Here is a 16683-nt window from a genome sequence, read left to right as displayed (position 1 = left end):
ATGTCTCCCGCAGCTAGGAGAAGGTTCTGAAATTCCACAATAGGCAGAGCTTGAGACCTCAAATCTGCCTACACAATGACACACACTTCTTCCAACAAGGCCACACCTCCTAACAGTGCCAACTTCCCATGGGCCAAGCACTCGAACACATGAGTCTATGGAGGCTAAACCTATTCAAGCCACCACAGGTCCCATTCATTAGTTGTTGATCTTAGTGCCTATGCTAACAGCGTAAGTTGTCTCTTGTGCCAATGAGTTCAAGGCTCTTCCCCACTTTCTCTTCTGTCAAGTTCAGTGTGTCTGGTTTTATGTTGAGGTCCTTTTGGAGTTGGGTTTGTACAGGATGGTAAGTATGGATCTATTTGCATTCCTCTAGATGCAGACATCCAGTCTGACCAGCATCATCTGTTGAAGGTGCTATCTTTCTTACAGTGTGCATTATTGCTAGCTCTCTATAAAAAGTCAGGTGTCCATCCATGTGTAGATCTATGACTGGGTCTTCAGTTTGAATCTGTTGACCAACACGTGTATTTGTGACAGTACCGTGCTGTTTTTATTATGATAATTCTAAAGGACAGTCAGAGGTTGGGGATGGTAATAACTCCAGTAGCTTTTTTTACTAGTCAGGATTGTTTTAGCTATTGTATGCATGTGTGTGTGTGTGTGTGTGTGTGTGTGTGTGTGTGTGTGTGTGTGTGTTTATATAAAACTGAAAATTGCCCTTTCAAAATTTATAAAAGAATTGTGTTAGAATTTGATGGAGATTACATTGAATCTATAAACTACTTTTGGTAGAATAGCTTTTTGTTTGTAACCCTGGCTGTCCTGGAACTCAATCTGTGGGTCAGGCTGGTCATGAGCTCAGTGATCCACCTGCCTCTGCCTCCTGAGGGCAGGTATTAAAGGCGAACACCACTCCCTCCCAGCAGGATGCTTATTTTTACTATGTTAATCTTACTGTTTCTTGAGCATGGGATCTTTCCATCTTCTGAAAGCTTAAGTTGTGTTTTTTTTTTTTTTTTTCTTCAGTGTCTTAAAGGTGTTTAGCACATGAGTGCTTTCACTTGCTTGGTTGGAGCTATTCCAAAATATTAATGACATTATTTGAGGCTATTGTGAAATGTATTTATCTGATTTCTTCTCAGTCTGTCTATTATAGGAGGGTTATAATTCTGAGTTACTTTTGTATGTGGCTGCTTTGCTGACAGCATTTATCAGCTGTAGGAGTTCCTGGTGGAGCTTTTAGGGTCACTTGTGTATTCTGTCATAGCATCTGAAAATAAAGATACTTTGAGTTCTTCCCTTGACCTTCTCCAGTTGTCTTACTGCTGTAGCTAAGACTTCAAGCACTATATTGTATTGGTATGCAGAAAGTTCTTGTCTTTGTTGATTTAAGACAGAGTTTCTGTGTGTTACCCAGGCTATTGTTGAACTCACTGTATAACTCAGGCCAGCCCCAAGTTCCAGCAGTCCTGCCTCTCCTACCCCCATCATCCCTTGAGAACTGTTTTCTTCATATGTTTGGCTTTATCTCTTCTAGAGTTTCCTATAAACAGCAAAATGAAGTTTCCACACTGTTATATGAGGGCGTTATCTCCTTGGAACATTTTTTTGATTCACCTCCTTTAATGTATCAGTACCTCCTCGAGTGTGAGTGCTCACGGGTGCCTCACAGTAAGGACAACCCCAGGTGTTTAGCAGTTTCTCTGCTAATAGGTGCTTTTTCTGTTCCCAGTTTCTGTTTAGTCTAAGTAAAAAGGAATGTCATTTGAGAAAGCCAGGTACAGCATGTGGCATGGAGTGTATAGAGCATTAAGCAGAACCTGTGACTGTGGTGTTTGAGAGGAAGGGCCAAGGTAGCACTTTGCAAGAACAGGAACATTGAAATAGGAAATGCAGAATGTCCTTAGACTGTGGACATGGTGTTTGGTGGGATGCACAGGTAAGCCTGTACCTGAGCCACGGAAGGAGAAGATGAGAGGACGTGGTCCTGGAGGCTGTGCAGGTGGCTTCTGTTCAGGTTTATAGTGGAGAACCAAAAGACAGCCTTGAGCTGGGAGTACCTTGCTCACATTTCCAATTTGTAAAGAGAGAGACTAGAGAAAAGTAGAGAGGATGAGATTAGTCAACTGTGACCCTGCTGTCCAAGGCAACGTTGTGTGTGCCCGCAGTGGCAGCCTGTGGGTAGAAAGCCAACAGGAGTTTGGGGTAGGACAGCAGGGTATTTGCAGGCAGCTCCTGAGATAATATTGAGAATCCAGGGGCTACTGGATGAGCAAGGACTAGGGCATTGAAGACTGAGAAAGCCTGTGCCATCTCCAAGCTGGGAGCCTAGAGAGGACATTCCCACAGATACACATTGGCACATGGCCAAGATTGCTTTTTTCTTGTGTTATTAGGCTGAATGTATTTCTGAATCATGTTTAAATATACACTCTTCTCTCTTTATTTTCTCCCTTTCTCTTCCCCACTTCTGTGGGGTTTGAGTATTAAATGTCCCTACAGACTCTGAAGACCCCCAAACTCGGGAGACCCTTACTCAAGTCTGGAGAAATCACGGCCACCCAAAAATCGCAAGATACCATACCTGTATGCAATCAGCAGAGGTTTATTAGGGAAAGTTGGCTAGCCAACGGTCAAATCGCTTGCCCACGCAGGACCTGAATTTGACAAAAGACCAGCAAGCTGAGGGGCTTTTTAAAAGGGAAAACCACAAACCAGGGTAGTAGGGAGGGGGGGTGAAGGGTTGTCAAGGAAACATAACATAAAAATAGCGGAGAATTCCAGAGGAACGCAACCTAAGTGAATCAGGGTCATGTGGAAAACACTCTGTATACCCATTCGTCTCAAAAATGTGGTCTTGTCATGCCTCTTGATCAACTATTTCTCAGTTGTTGCCCTGCCACTTGCCCAACTATTTCTCAGTCTCACTTGCAGTTTTCTTTGTGGTCAGGAATGTGTCTTTCTGCTTTGGGCCTTCTCTGCCCACAGGTGGGTTCTCTTCCCTGAGGCTTGAGGAATGTTAATCCAGCAAGTGTCCTCTGACTCTGGGATAATGTACTCCTCCTGGAATGTATCCTAGGGCAGTGAAGGCCTGAAATCTTACATTCAGTTCCGCTTTCTGGAACTAGTGAACCTGCATTCTTTTGCTCAGGTCTAGGGGTAAAGAAAGAGCCTGTATATATTTTATAAAATGATCTTTATAATTTTGGGGGTGGGGGGTGGGGATTCGAGACAGGGTTTCTCTGTGTCCTGGCTGTCCTGGAACTCACTCTGTAGACCAGGCTGGCCTCGAACTCAGAAATCTGCCTGCCTCTGCCTCCCAAGTGCTGGGATTAAAGGCGTGCGCCACCACCGCCCGATAATTTTTCACTCTACATCTCATGTACTGACATTTGGTCACTTGCGTGTGGTACTATGTTTAAAGATTTTTAGAGTGTGTGTGTGTGTGTGTGTGTGTGTGTACACGTGTGAGTTTAGAGGCCTTGGATTCCCTGCAGCAGGAGTTACAGGCAGAGTGAGCTGCCATGTGTGGGCTCTATGAACTGAACCAGGGTCTCTTTTGTTTGTGGCATCTGGCACCTGGAGCCTGTGGGGTTCTCCTATGTACCTACCTCCCTCCATCTCCCTGCTCACGCAGTAAGCTTTCTCCCCTGGCATCTCCCAGCCTTGGCCTCCCTGCAGTGTGTGCTCATCTACACGACAGCAGCATACTCACTGCTGCTGACTACTTGGGCCTCCTAGCTCTCCGCCACAGCACATGGCATGAGGAGAGCGGTCACGTGCTCTCTTTACACTCTGCCCTTTTGTGTTTTTGTTACTGGAAACCACTGCATAGACATTGCTGGTTCTTCCTTTATTTTCAGTCTTTTCTGGACACTCTGTACACATTGTTTAGATGTTATGTTTTATAGTGTTTCCGTTCATTTTCCTATACTTGAACATTCAGTTGCTTTGCTGTGTTCTGCAGTTACAGATGGCATGGTAATGAATGACACACAGGCATTTTTTGCACCGTTGGAGACTTATCTTCTGAACTCCCAGAAGCAGGACCCTTGGCTTAAGTCATGCATATATGTTGTTTTGTTAGGTGTGCCCTCTCCATCCCCCACCCCACCCCCACCCCCGGTCTCCCTGGGACAATGCTACAAAATAAAAACAGAACAAAGCTTCCCCCCCCCCCCCAACGTAGCAGAGGTGAAGCAGGAGGCCAGTGCTGTAGGTGGCCTGTCTCAAGTGGCTATCAAGTGCAGAAGAGATGGGAGGACCCTGCGGGGAACAGAATTGGCCAGCCAGAGTTTTGACTTGTCTGTAGCTAATAGGAATGAGGTCAGCTCTCTTTTCTTCCTGCTCACTCTGCTTGAAGGCTTGACTTAAGTAGAATGCTTTTGTTTGGGGGTGTTTATGGGGGGTGTTTGTCTTTGTTTTTTAATGTTCTCCTTATTTAGGGAAAAGCCCTATTTACAGACCCATTTTTAGGGGGTAGGGCTTGTTAGCCACATGGACTGCTCTGTATCAAGTTTCATTTCCAGAAATATATTTTCTTAAGAAAAAATCAGACCTATAATCTATTTAATTTAATATATCAAATCCTATAAATACTTAAAACAAAAGCAGGTTTCATTATAAACTTAACAGCTCACCGTTTTGGAAGAGAAGTGAATTACAAAGTATGCACAGTAGCTTTTCTAGTTCTGAGCTGTGCAAGAACAGCTGGGTCAACTGTTTCTCCGTCCTGCTGTGCCTCTATCAGCAGCCCTGAAGGTGCTGTTACTGTCTGGTGGAGCCAGCCTCTGACCGGTTTGTCCCTGGTGAACTGTGGGTCTCCATCTCAGATGCTGCCCACCAGTGAGGTGTTGTCAGGCTCTTTGATCACTGAGGTGTCTTCCTGTTCCCAGCTCCACTCATGCAGCTCACCCTGTCCCTTCAGCTCCACAGCAGCTGGCATGGTTGGAAAGAGAACTCTGAGTCCCGACCAAGGGGAAGCTGGCTTGGAGGAACGAGAATCAGAGGAGATCTCTGACTCTGAGCTTGAACACACAGATTCCTGTGCAGACCCTCTCCCAGAGGGAAGGAAAAAGGCCAAGAAGTTAAAAAGAATGAAGAAGGAGCTTTCCTTGGCAGGTTGGTATTGACTCTGATCACGGACTACTTCAGGCCTCAGGAGGCTCATAGTTGGGGAGCAAAATGATTGCAGGACTTCATATGAAGGCAGCCTCTGTGTGGTACCCACGGGGCCTGATGTACTGAGGTATACTGTGGGAAAAGCTCTTTCATTGCTGTGATAGATTACTTGGCAAACAGATTAAGGGAAGAAAGGTTGGTTTGGGCTCATGGTTTCTGAGGGGTTTCAGCATGATGACATAGATACTTCTCTGTCTGTGTGGCTAGAGCAAGGGGTACCTGGCATTAGCAAATAAGAAGTGGAGGAGCTGATCCAAACCAGAACCAGGGTGGGTTTAACCCTCAAAGACCTGATTCCAATATCCAGATTCTACCTTACAGGCCCCACAGCCTACTAAGTAACACCACAAGCTGAGGGCTGAGTATTCAGACATGAGCCTTTAAGACACAAGGAGTGATACATTTTAATTGGAGATGCTAGAAGAAGCCCCGATTCTATAAAAAGCCAGAGTGTTGCTGAAATTTAACACAAGGAGTTGCTTCTGTATAAATCTAAACACATGTCCTAAACACTGAGGCTGCCTGAAATAATTACAGAACACAGAAATAATCACCTTGATAACATGGCAGAGGCCTTAATACCTCTCAAAGAGACCTCCACAGGTACCATATAAAATGGTGCCAAATGCTTACCAAAACCTTTTGCCATTCTAGATATAGTAGGAGTTAAATATCAAGTGTAACAAAAGTGTCTAAGTAGCAGGAGAAATAACCGTTTGTTGGGTTTCTGTTGTGACCTGCTGTGTCAGGAGGCACCTGACCCTCAGAACCCACTTCGGATTTTGCCAGACTTTATAAACATGCAGTGAGGCTGCTGCTGTCCAGTGAGAGAGGAAACAGTTATGGAGCTGCTCTTGAGCTGTCTCAGCCCGGGGCTCACGTGCATGAGACCACCCAGCTCCGAAGCCCCGCACACCTCTGCTCTGCAGTGGAGATTTGTCCAAACTGCCCAGGACTTGGAACATTCTTCACGAAGGAAAGTTCCTGCAGCTGTTGTAAATCAGAAACAAGGCACGAGGTGAAGCCACTCAACACTAGTGATCAGTTCCCATGGAGCTTCCTTACCAATCTGTCATGTGCTCCCCAGCTCAGCAAGGGTAGCTGGGCAAGAGGCCAGGGCTACACCAAACCCTGTCCCACAGAAGGGAGGGATGGAGGGAGCAGCAGGTGATGGAGTCTCCCTTTATGTGCATAGTGACAGGGGTGCTTGGTAGCCTCTCTCCCCCAACTTCTTCCCTCCCCCTCCCTCCCTCAGAGTGGTTTAAGGCACATTGATGGTAAAGGAAGACTGGCATGCCACTTCCACTGGGTTCAGTGGCCTTCAGGAAGCACGAGTGACTTGTTTTCCCAAGTCAAGATGAATGAACTGGTGATTTCCATAATATGCTTGCTTTAGCTGTGTGTATTGTTTTAGGGGCCCAGTGAGACCCCAGTTTTAGCTTCACTCCAGGAAATCTCAGGGCCATGGTGGGGACCTAGCCATGCTCAGAATGTTGTTGGGCCAGCCATTAGCTAGCAGACCCCTAGCGGAACAGTGTTTGCAGAGGTAGCCAAAGGAAGAGACAGCCTGCTTATGGTCACTTCTTGTCCTGCAGACACTGAGCAAGGCTCTTCTGCTCTTTAGAACACAGCACAGCCAAGCTTTACATGCTGGTTCTAAGCCCCGAGGTTTGCCAGTTTTAACACTGCTGCAGTTTGCAAGCTTAAGCCCTTAGGTTAGTACAGTTTTGTTGGATTTCTTTTATGTGTTATATTGTGTGTGTGTTGGGGGGCGGTGCCTTAGGAGGTTATAAGAGAGTGTCAGATTCCCTGGAGCTGGATTGCAGGTATTTGTGAGCTGCCTGACACGGGTGTTGGGTGTTGGGAACTGATTTCAGGTTTTCGGGAGCAGCAGTCACTCTCATCTACCGAGCCACTGATGTAGCTCATTTAAATAAAACATTTTTGTGATTAGTTTTTAAGACTATTTGTGCCCAATGAAAATAATCAGTTTTAGATGTAAAGTTTGATATGTTTGCATATATGTGAAGTCATATAAGAACTATAGTGAACCAGACAGAAAACAGTTTTGTCGTTCCAGAAAATTCTTTCATGCTGCTTTCCAGATCCCCCAGTCCTGGCAGCTGGTTTGCTATCTGTTTCTGCAGTCTGCCTTCCTAAATTGTCTTGCCCATGGACCCACACAGCAGGAAGCTGTGGGTTCCTCCCTTTAGCCTGATATAATACAATAGCGGTCTGTGTAATTTGCATTGAGCCTTTGTGTATTGTTGAGTATTCCTTTGTGTATTCCTCCATTGTGAGGATATACTGCTGCTGACCCATTTCTTAGTTTAAGGACATTTAGGCTGTTGCCAGGGTTTTGAATCTGTTTCAGAGCCTTGGCTCTGCCTGTTTTTCTGTCTACCTCAGTGGCAGGCCTGGATGTGTTTTCTGTTATGAGCATGCTTTTTCTCCGCTCAGTCTGCTCTCAAGCCAGTCTGGTCAAGGTGCTTCAGTACTCATCCAGCTGTGTTGCCCCTGCCACCCCACCACTGCTGTACAAATGGCAAAAGTACAGCCTCTCATGGAAACTCAGGCTGTTGCTGCTATAGCAAAGAGCTAGGTGCTTGCTCTAAACTCTCCTCAGGCTCACCTCTCTGTCTGTTCATGGGGACAACGGTGGCTGCCTGGTGGGCTTTTGTGAAGTATGTGAATTAAATACCCAGCTTGGTTGCCAGCAGAGAATGTTGTATACACAGGAGAGGTCCAAGGAGTGCTTATATAAGACTCTTGGGGAGCCTTAGCTTACTGGAGACCCCCTGAGTGAACCACGCAGAGTCATGGATCATGCAAAAAGCAAGTGAATTTTATTGTTCCAATGCATTGGTGTCATCCTGCACCCGAAGGAGAGGCAGTGACCCTGGGCAGCCCGATTGGCCAGTTTTTATAGTTTTTAGGGCAGCAGCCATTAGGTACAATGTGATTGGCAGAAGTGTGACTTTTTAAACTGATTGGTCTTTAGGGAATGAGGTGGCAAGGACTTCCCTTGTCTGTAGGTGGCAAGGGTTGGTCCGTCCTGCCGAATGTGTCTACATGCTCTGAGTCTTCTCCATCCACAGGTGGGTTCCTACCCTGTGGTCTGAGGAGTGTTAATCAGCCTCTTCCATCTGGCAAGTGTCCCATGACCTTTCCAAAGTTCCTGAGCTGACCAGGAATGTTAATTAGCCTCTCCTTTTGGGGGTGAGGGGGAAACAAGCATTCCAAAATTCCTGAGCTGATCTGTTCAGTTACACTGTGAGCAAACTGAGGCAGCTAAAGCAAGTCAGGTGGTGTGCTTCCTCCCCGAAGATTCCTGTTTTCCCTTCATGTGCTGGGTCTGTCCCCAAGTCCAGAACCTACCTGTGTACAGTGTGCACAGGGTGCTGGTGGCGCTAGTCAGCAGTGTATTGTTGCATCTAGTAACTGTCCATGTCCTTAATCTGCTTCTCTTTTACCCACAGGAAGTGTCTCCGATAGCCCCCCTGTGCTCTTTGAAGTCCCTGACACGTGGTAGCAGAGATGGAGCACACTGAAGGTGCTGCTGCAACAGCCCAGCCTACCTGTTTGGAAGCCATACTGCAGACACTTAATATGGCATAGGAGAGTTTTGGAACCCGTTTATTTCCTGTAAAAGCTCCTTTTTACTTTTATGGCTGTATCTATCATCCCTTTTAATCTAAACTGACCTTTGGCTCACGTCATGGTTGAGGGCTACTGCAAGTTTGTGTGTTACTAATTCCTGCTCTTGGAAAACCTGCCTGCCGTGGTGAATGTTGGCAAGTCCACCAGGGAGGAAGTCAGCTGTGAACCATGCCAGGAGAGCCAACCTCCGGCGTGTTCTAGGCAGATTTCTGCTGAGCTTCTCCTGCCTGAAATGTGCCCCGCTATCCTCCTACTGCTGCCTAGAAACAGCACGCAGGCTTGTCTTTTCAATGGGGACCTTCCTGTGCTAACTCAGTGTCATCTCAACAGATGCCCGGGCTTTGAGAGTTTGTTATTTCAAGTTACTTTCCCTCAGATACTTGTCTTCTGTGGGGTGTGGTGATGTGTGGGTGAGAAGCTGGCTCTTCTGTTCCTATGCACAATGCTGCCTTCATGGTCAGCAGCTTTTCCTTTCCTTACCGTATGTCTTTGTGTATCTGTATCTGGTGGGTACATGGTGTGTGTGTGTGTGTGTGTGTGTGTGTGTGTGTGTGTGTGTGTGTGTGTCTGTGTCTGTGTGTATGTGTATGTGTGTGTCTGTGTCTGTGTCTCTGTGTGTGTGCGTGTGTATGTGTCTGTGTGTGTGTGTCTGTCTGTCTGTCTGTCTGTCTGTCTGTCTGTCTGTGTGTCTTGTGACAGTGGCAGGTCTACAGCATGCATCAAGCCCTCATTCAGACAAGTTTCAGTAGCAGAGGATCACATGCTCCTGCAGGGCACTCCACAGCAGACACTTCTAGACGTGTAAAGCTTTTGTATCATGAAAATAATTTCAAAAAGATGAAATTAAAGAAAATTTTCTAGAACCCCGCCTTTAACTTTTTCTTTGGTGTGATTGATGCACGTCCCCTCTGTCCTCGCCTCAAGCTCCCATCACAGAGTTGCACACCTCCATGTGTAAAACACTTTTTCTCACTCACAAAGTTTCTAACCTTTTCCTGTCCCCCCAGGATCTTGTGACAACAGACGTGGTAGAAAGAGGTGCCCCGCGTCTTTAAGGCTCAGTTGCCCTGACTCAGTTTGAGCACGGAGGGAACAAACCAGGGCCATTGGCTCCACCAAGTCTTCAGACGTAAAAGTTAGAGATTCGCAAGAGCCTGAGACTGCCTTTGGTTTGGCTTTTAGCAAATTGGGACCCAGTGCTTTGCTTGCACTTGTTCAGCACTGTAGCACTGAGCGACATCCGTCTGACACTAATTTTTTTAAAGGAAAAGAGAAACTGGAAATGTAGCTCAGTGTTTGAGTGTTTACATCCAACACCTCCTTCTTGCTTTCATGGGCACCAACCCACATGTACACATACATACATGCATAAATAAATCTTTTAAAACTATGCAAAATGAAAGGGGGAAGCAGTAATTATTGGCATATCTATGTACATACACAGTAAACACTGGCATGTCTGTGTACATGCACATGGCTTGATGTGTGTCCTCGTGTGCTTCTGACAACCCCTGGTCCTATGTAAATGTAGGTGTTACATGAGAGGGAGACAGCTTCTTTATCTGAGGGTGGTGAATGTCTGCATCGTACCCTGAGACACACTCAGGGGTATATTAGTGCTCACTACCAGAAGACCCATACACGGAGAACCTGCCATGGTCTAGAGAGCAGTTGGTTGGGGGTAAGCTCTACTTTCTCAGAAGAACATGCGCTCCAAGGCCTCATGCAACTATGTTTGCATTCCAGTTCCAGGTGTGCATTTGTGGGCCCAGTTCTTTTATGCTCTGAGTCCCAGCCTCCTTTTTCATAAAATCAGAATAATAAAACTGCCCCACATATGAGCATAAATACAGCTAAAATACCAAACACAGGTACACAAGAGATTGTTGTGGGGTTAGGAGGTTGTGTTCCCCCTCCTCACACCTGCCTGAACTATTCACCAGGCCATAGGAATGACTCCTTAAAGTCTCAAGACCAGCTTCTGGCTTCCTAATGCCTCACGGGTGTGGCTATGGTTTGTGGGATTCCTGAGGACTCTCACCAAGCTCACACAGGTGTGAGGATGGAGTTCTGTGGCTTCCTACATGTTGTCTTGCAGTTGACTGGCAAGCTGCAGTAGAAATTAAACATCCTGAAGACCCCCTCTCTGGGGAGACGCTCACTCAAGTCTCAGGAAGTCATGGCCACCCAAAAACTCGCAAGACACAGAATCTGGATGCAAACAGCAGAGGCTTTATTCAGGAGAGTTAGCCGGCTAACAGTCAATTCGTTTGCCCACGCAGGAGCTGAATTGACAAAGACTGGCTGGCTGAGGGGCTTTTTAAAAGGGGAAAACCACAAGCCAGGGGAGTGAGGAGGGGGTAAGGGGTTGCTAAGGAAACATAACATAAAAATAGCAGAGAATTCCAGAGGAGCCCAACCTAAGTGAGTCAGGGTCATGTGGAAAACACTCTGTATACTCATTCTTATCAAAAACGTGGTCTTGCCATGTCACTGTGGCCTTGCCCTGTCATTGTGGCCTTGCCCTGTCACTTGCTCAACTATTTCTCAGTTGCTCCGGACACGGCCCTGCCCTGTCATCGTGGTCACTAGTTTCTCAGCACCACCTAGATGACTTGCATTCTTCTCTTCCCTTTTGGTTAGCCAGTCCCTGAAACCGGCCAGTCTACATTTTTAGCTTGCTTCTGAGAAAATTTTTCATGCCCTTTAAAGTGAGGCTTAGAAAAAAGCCTATATACATTTTATAAAATTATTTTTATAATTTTTCACTCTACAATCCCAGCTTGTCCATGTCTGTAGCTTTGATTTGTTCTCTGCTCCCTACTGACGTCTCAGGAAAATTAACAAAGTGGAGTTCAGGGATCTCCATTTATTCACCATCCGAAGTGTACATGGTTGCTTTCTTAGTATGTTTGTCTTATGTCCATCTGTCCATCCATCCCTCTACCACCCTTCCACCCAGGCACTCATCCATGCAGTCATCTTAGTTCTTAATGAATTTCTCAGTTGTAAACATTCCTGTACAGGAATTTGAGGGTCACCAGATGATAGAGGAGAAATTGGGATTCCCCTTTTAGGTTCTTAGTTTCATAAAAGAATTTAAGAATGAACTCAAACAGGAGCTCAAGGACAATTTTATTAGACTTAAAAAAAAAGTTGCAGGGCAGGCCAGCGGCTGCAGCAGCCTCCCAGGAGGAGAATAAGAGGGAAAAACACATCCTCTTTAAGCTGCATGGAGATCTGACATGTAGCTGACAAGCAGCATATGGTAAGGAACTTCAGAGAAAGTGAAGAGGTGTCAGAAAAAGCATTAGGTTCTGGCCAGCTTCTGATAGAGGCAGGAAACGGGAAGGCTGGACCTTTTCACCGCAAGCCTTAGAAAGGTAGGCAGACCCAGCCAGACGTTACTGTGGGCATGGGCGTTCTGGAAAGGAAAAATACAATATCTTATTAAAAGAACATTGATTTTTGCCTCTCATTAGCATGGCTTATGGTGAGCCCTTCCCTTGGTCAGATAATTGACGTGGCCCAATGGGAATGTTAGGCATCACCGGGCCAGAGATGCTGCTGTCACCAGAAGGACTTGTTTGTCACTTGACAGTGCCACACCCTACCCTTACATACTCTGTGTCTTAGCCAGTTAGTAGTTGTTTATATCTAGGGACCTGGAAAAAAATCACACCTTGAGTGAAATACTCTTTATGGTACCATTGAATCATTAACCAATACTACTGCCCCAGAATTGTCCCTGCAGCCCTGCTCAGCCAACCCCAGTCCCACTCCCAGCCTCAGGGGCAGTTAGGATTATTATTATTATTTTTTTACCACAGATTAATCTCTTCTTGGATTTTATGAAAACTGTATGAGAAAGTCTACTCAAGATGGTGTGAGCTGGGGGTGGGGGGAGGTAGCTATATGGCAGAGGGCTTGATTAACACATTTGAGTTCAGAATTCCATCCCCAGAGGTGACAGACAAGGTGCAGCTTCTTTCTCTCAGCACACTGTCTTTGGGCTTTATCTGTGTTGTGCATGCAACATATCCTCTATCATTCATCCATTGGTTTAGGTGTTAGGCATATATCTTAGGTAGGGTTTTATTATGGTGAAGAGATGCCATGACTATGGCAATATATCTTATAAGGGACAGCATTTAATTGGGGCTGGCTTACAATTTCAGAGGTTCAGTTCATTATCATCATGGCAGGAAGCATGGCAGCATGCAGGCAGACTTGGTGCTAGAGGAGTTGAGAGTTCTACATCTTGAACTGAAGGCAGCCAGGAGGAGACTGTCACTCTGGGCAGAGCTTGAGCATATTTTATATATGAGACCTCAAAGCCTGCCTCTAGAGTGACAATCTTCCTCTATCTAACAAGGCCAATCTCCTAATAGTCCTAATGTCTCTATGGACCAAGCATAAAAACACACGAATCTATGGGGCCAAACCTATTCAAACCACCACAGCATATAACCCAGGGCCCTGTGATGTTAGGCAGGTACCTCACCACTAAGCTGCCCTAACCTCTCTTTTTCTTTTTGAGCATGTCTATTCTAATAGTTTATTAATTCCCCATAAACATGTACATTATTTCCAGTTGCAGTCTCTCTCTCTCTCTCTGTTTTTGTTTTTTGTTTTTCGAAACAGGGTTTCTCTGTGTAGCCCTGGCTGTCCTGGAACTCACTCTGTAGATCAGGCTGGCCTTGAACTCAGAAATCCGCCTGCCTCTGCCTCCCAAGTGCTGGGATTAAAGGCATGTGCCACCACTGCCTGGCTTTTTTTTTTTTTTTTTTTTTTCAGTTGCAGACTTTTGTACATAAAATTTTTATAATTTTGTTTAAGTCATTGATTTTTCTTTTCAAAGAGCAAAATCTTTAACTTGGGGAATAAGTAGCAAGGGTCAGGCATGTCCCAAGAAGGGCTCAGGTTAGGTGTGCATGTATAAGACCCTCCCCATGAAGGGAGGATCTCCCTCAAGCCTCAGGAATTCTCAGCCACCCAATAACTCACAAGACACCGTTCTTGATGCAACAGCAAGAGGTATATTTCGGGATCAGTCGACTGATGGTCAATTCATAACCCACACAGGAGCAGAGGAATTGACCCGTCGGCTGGGAGTGGAGGGTTTATATAGGGAAGAACCACAAACCAAGGGGGGTTGAGGGGGTAACCAAGGAAACATAACATAAAAACAGTGGAAAGTCTTAAAAAGTCCCAACCCAAATTTAGTCAGGGTCATGCAGAAAACATCTTATACACTTATCTTTTGTAAGGATGTAACCTTGCCCAACCATTTAACTGGGACCACCCAGATGACTTGCATCTTTCTTTGTGGTCAGGAATGTGTCTTCCTGCTTTGGCCCTTCCCCACAGGGTTCTCTTCCCTGAGGTCTGAGGAATGTTAATCCAGCAAGTGTCCTCTGACTCAGGGATAATGTACCCCTCCCGGAATGTATCCTGGGGCAGTGAAGGCCTAAAATCTTATATTCAGTTCCACTTCCTTGGAACTAGTGAACCTGCATTCTTTTGCTCAGGTCTAGGGGTCATAAAAATTTTCTATGTTTTTCATAAGTTTTCTATACCTTTCACATGTCTTCTAAGAAGCTATCAGATCTTTCCTCAGAGTGGTTATGTCATTTGCTTGTTGCACGTATACATGTGTGAATGCATTTTTGCCTGAGTGTGGCCATACATGTGTTCAGGTGCATGTATACTCATATGCAGGTAAAAGGGGGGTCCAAGATTAATGCCCTGTGTTTTCTCAACTGCTCTCCAACTTATTCACTGAGGCAGGGTATCTTTTTGAACCCAGAACTCACTAGTTTGGTTAGTCTGTTTAGCCAGCTTGCCCCAGCTTCCATCCCCAGCTCTCAGGTTCTAGGATTACAGGCTGGCCACCACATAAATGGCAGCCAGCATTTGTGTGGATGCTAGACATATGAACTCACATTCTTGTTTGCGTGACAAGTGCATTATTACCTAAGCCATCATCTCCCCAATGCATTCATGTTACCACAAACAGCTATGGAAGTCCCAGGACTTCCTTTCTTTGCTAACATTTGCTGGGATTGGTCTTTGACTCCACCCTCTGGGTGGGTGTGCGCTGTATGCAATGACTACATGCAATGACCATGTCAACCTTTTCTCTGATGCCTAATGATGATGTACATACTCAGTGTCTTTCCTTTGTCAGATGTTCTCCAGTTGTTTCATCCCAATGTGTGGCTTGTAACTAAAATTCTGTGTGTGTGTGTGTGTGTGTGTGTGTGTGTCTGTGTGTCCGTGCATGCGCACATGCACACATGTACGTGCATATATGAGCTCCTCTGTGCAGACATACATGTGGGGGTCAAAGGTTGACTTCAAGAATCTTTCTCTGTCATCTTACTTTTTGAAACAGGGTCTGTCATTGAGCCTAGAGCTCATGATTTGGGTTAAGCTGGCTGGCCAGTGATCCCTGGGGACCTGCCCTGCCAGTGCTGGGATTATAGACAGACATGCCACCACACCTGGCTCTAGTCCTCACTCTTGTGCACAGAGTACTGCACCCACTCACTGGTCATTGCCTCTGTCTTATTTTAATGAATAGATTTTCCCTTTTTTCCCCCCTGTGCCCTAAGTCACTCTAAGGTGGTAAAACTGTCCTTCTGTGTTTCCTTCTGGAGATGTGGACACAGACATGCCTGAGTGCTCCCTTCCTCCACAGGGATGTCTTGTCCTTCCAGCACTGGTTGCAGGGGCTTCGGTACTGTAGTGAGGATCAGTGTGGGTGCTGGGTGTGCATTTCAGAAGCTGCTGTTCTTATTGCTAAGTGGCTGCGCCTGGGTACCCTGTGCATGCCCTTCTCACCTGCACCGTGCCTTTATACTTACCTTGATCTTGGAGGGGATGAGGCTGTAACACTTAGCTACTCAGAGGCCAGACTGAAGCATCTGTCCCTACCTGGGAATTACTAAAACTTTGAAACAGTTTAATATCTGTGAATGACTTGGGTTTTCAATCTCATGACAAATTCCATTGGGGGCTGGAAAGGTGGCTCAGAGGTTAAGAGCACTGCCCACTCTTCCAAAGGACCCAGGTTTGCTTCCCAGCATCCAAATGGCAGCTCACACTGATTCTATCCAATTCTAGGGCATCTGATGCCCTCTTCTGGCCTCTGTGGGCAGTGTATGAACATGATGTGCAAACATGCATTCAAGCAAAACACCAGTAAACATAAAATACAAAGGAATACTTTTTAATGTCATTTACTCCACTGTCATCTTTTTGCAGTGACGCAGAGTGCACTGGTGTGTCGTGATTGTGTTGGGGATAGGGGATAAAATAGCAGGAAGCTGTTCCTATTCCTGCTGGCTGGGGTCCACTTCCCCTCCAGGTTATCTGATGTCTGCTAGCATGAGCTCACCTTTTCATCAGCTGCTTGGCTGTGTCTGCCAAGCTAAAGACATGAACTTGAGAAATAATGCTGGTTATCCGGTGAGTGCTGTGCTTTCAGCCAGACAGGGATTTGTTGTTGTTGTTGTTGGGTTTTGTTCGTTTGTTTGTTTTTTGTTTTTTTTTTAATGTATGTATTTGCCATGCGTGGTGCTTAGCACAGTGAGACTGTCTCAAGGAAATGAGTGAATGAATGAATGAATGAATGGCAACTCTGATCACCTGAGTTTGGTCCTTGAAACTCATATAAAAGTGTGGAAGAAAGACCTAGCTCCACAACATTGCCCTCTGACCTTTACATGTGCACCTTGGCATGAGCACACACCCACACATATTAAATAATAGTAATAACAATAAATAATAATAAAGATTTTGAAAAGGATGTTTTTATTAGGATAATTTTTGTCA

The 16683-nt window shown here is 45.7% G+C and overlaps 1 protein-coding gene across 2 annotated transcripts in view; it reads left to right on the top strand.

The window, feature by feature from the left end:
* Parn (poly(A)-specific ribonuclease) overlaps positions 1 to 9707 on the top strand; it is a 125819-nt gene extending 116112 nt beyond the window's left edge. The window contains exons 23-24 of one of the 2 annotated variants that reach the window (XM_034507847.2): positions 4931 to 5124; positions 8664 to 9707. In XM_034507847.2, coding sequence (XP_034363738.1) covers positions 4931 to 5124; positions 8664 to 8716 — 247 coding nt within the window. In that variant the 3' untranslated portion in view covers positions 8717 to 9707. The remainder of the gene's footprint in view (positions 1 to 4930; positions 5125 to 8663) is intronic. The other variant, XM_034507848.2, reaches the window with a different exon arrangement.
* The last annotated feature ends 6976 nt before the right edge of the window (positions 9708 to 16683 follow it).

This window comes from Arvicanthis niloticus, chromosome 6, assembly GCF_011762505.2.
Source record: "Arvicanthis niloticus isolate mArvNil1 chromosome 6, mArvNil1.pat.X, whole genome shotgun sequence".
In the NCBI taxonomy this organism is placed as follows: Eukaryota; Metazoa; Chordata; class Mammalia; order Rodentia; family Muridae; genus Arvicanthis; species Arvicanthis niloticus.
Note: the sequence above shows the minus strand (reverse complement) of the source record. Positions and strands in the feature narration are given on the sequence as shown.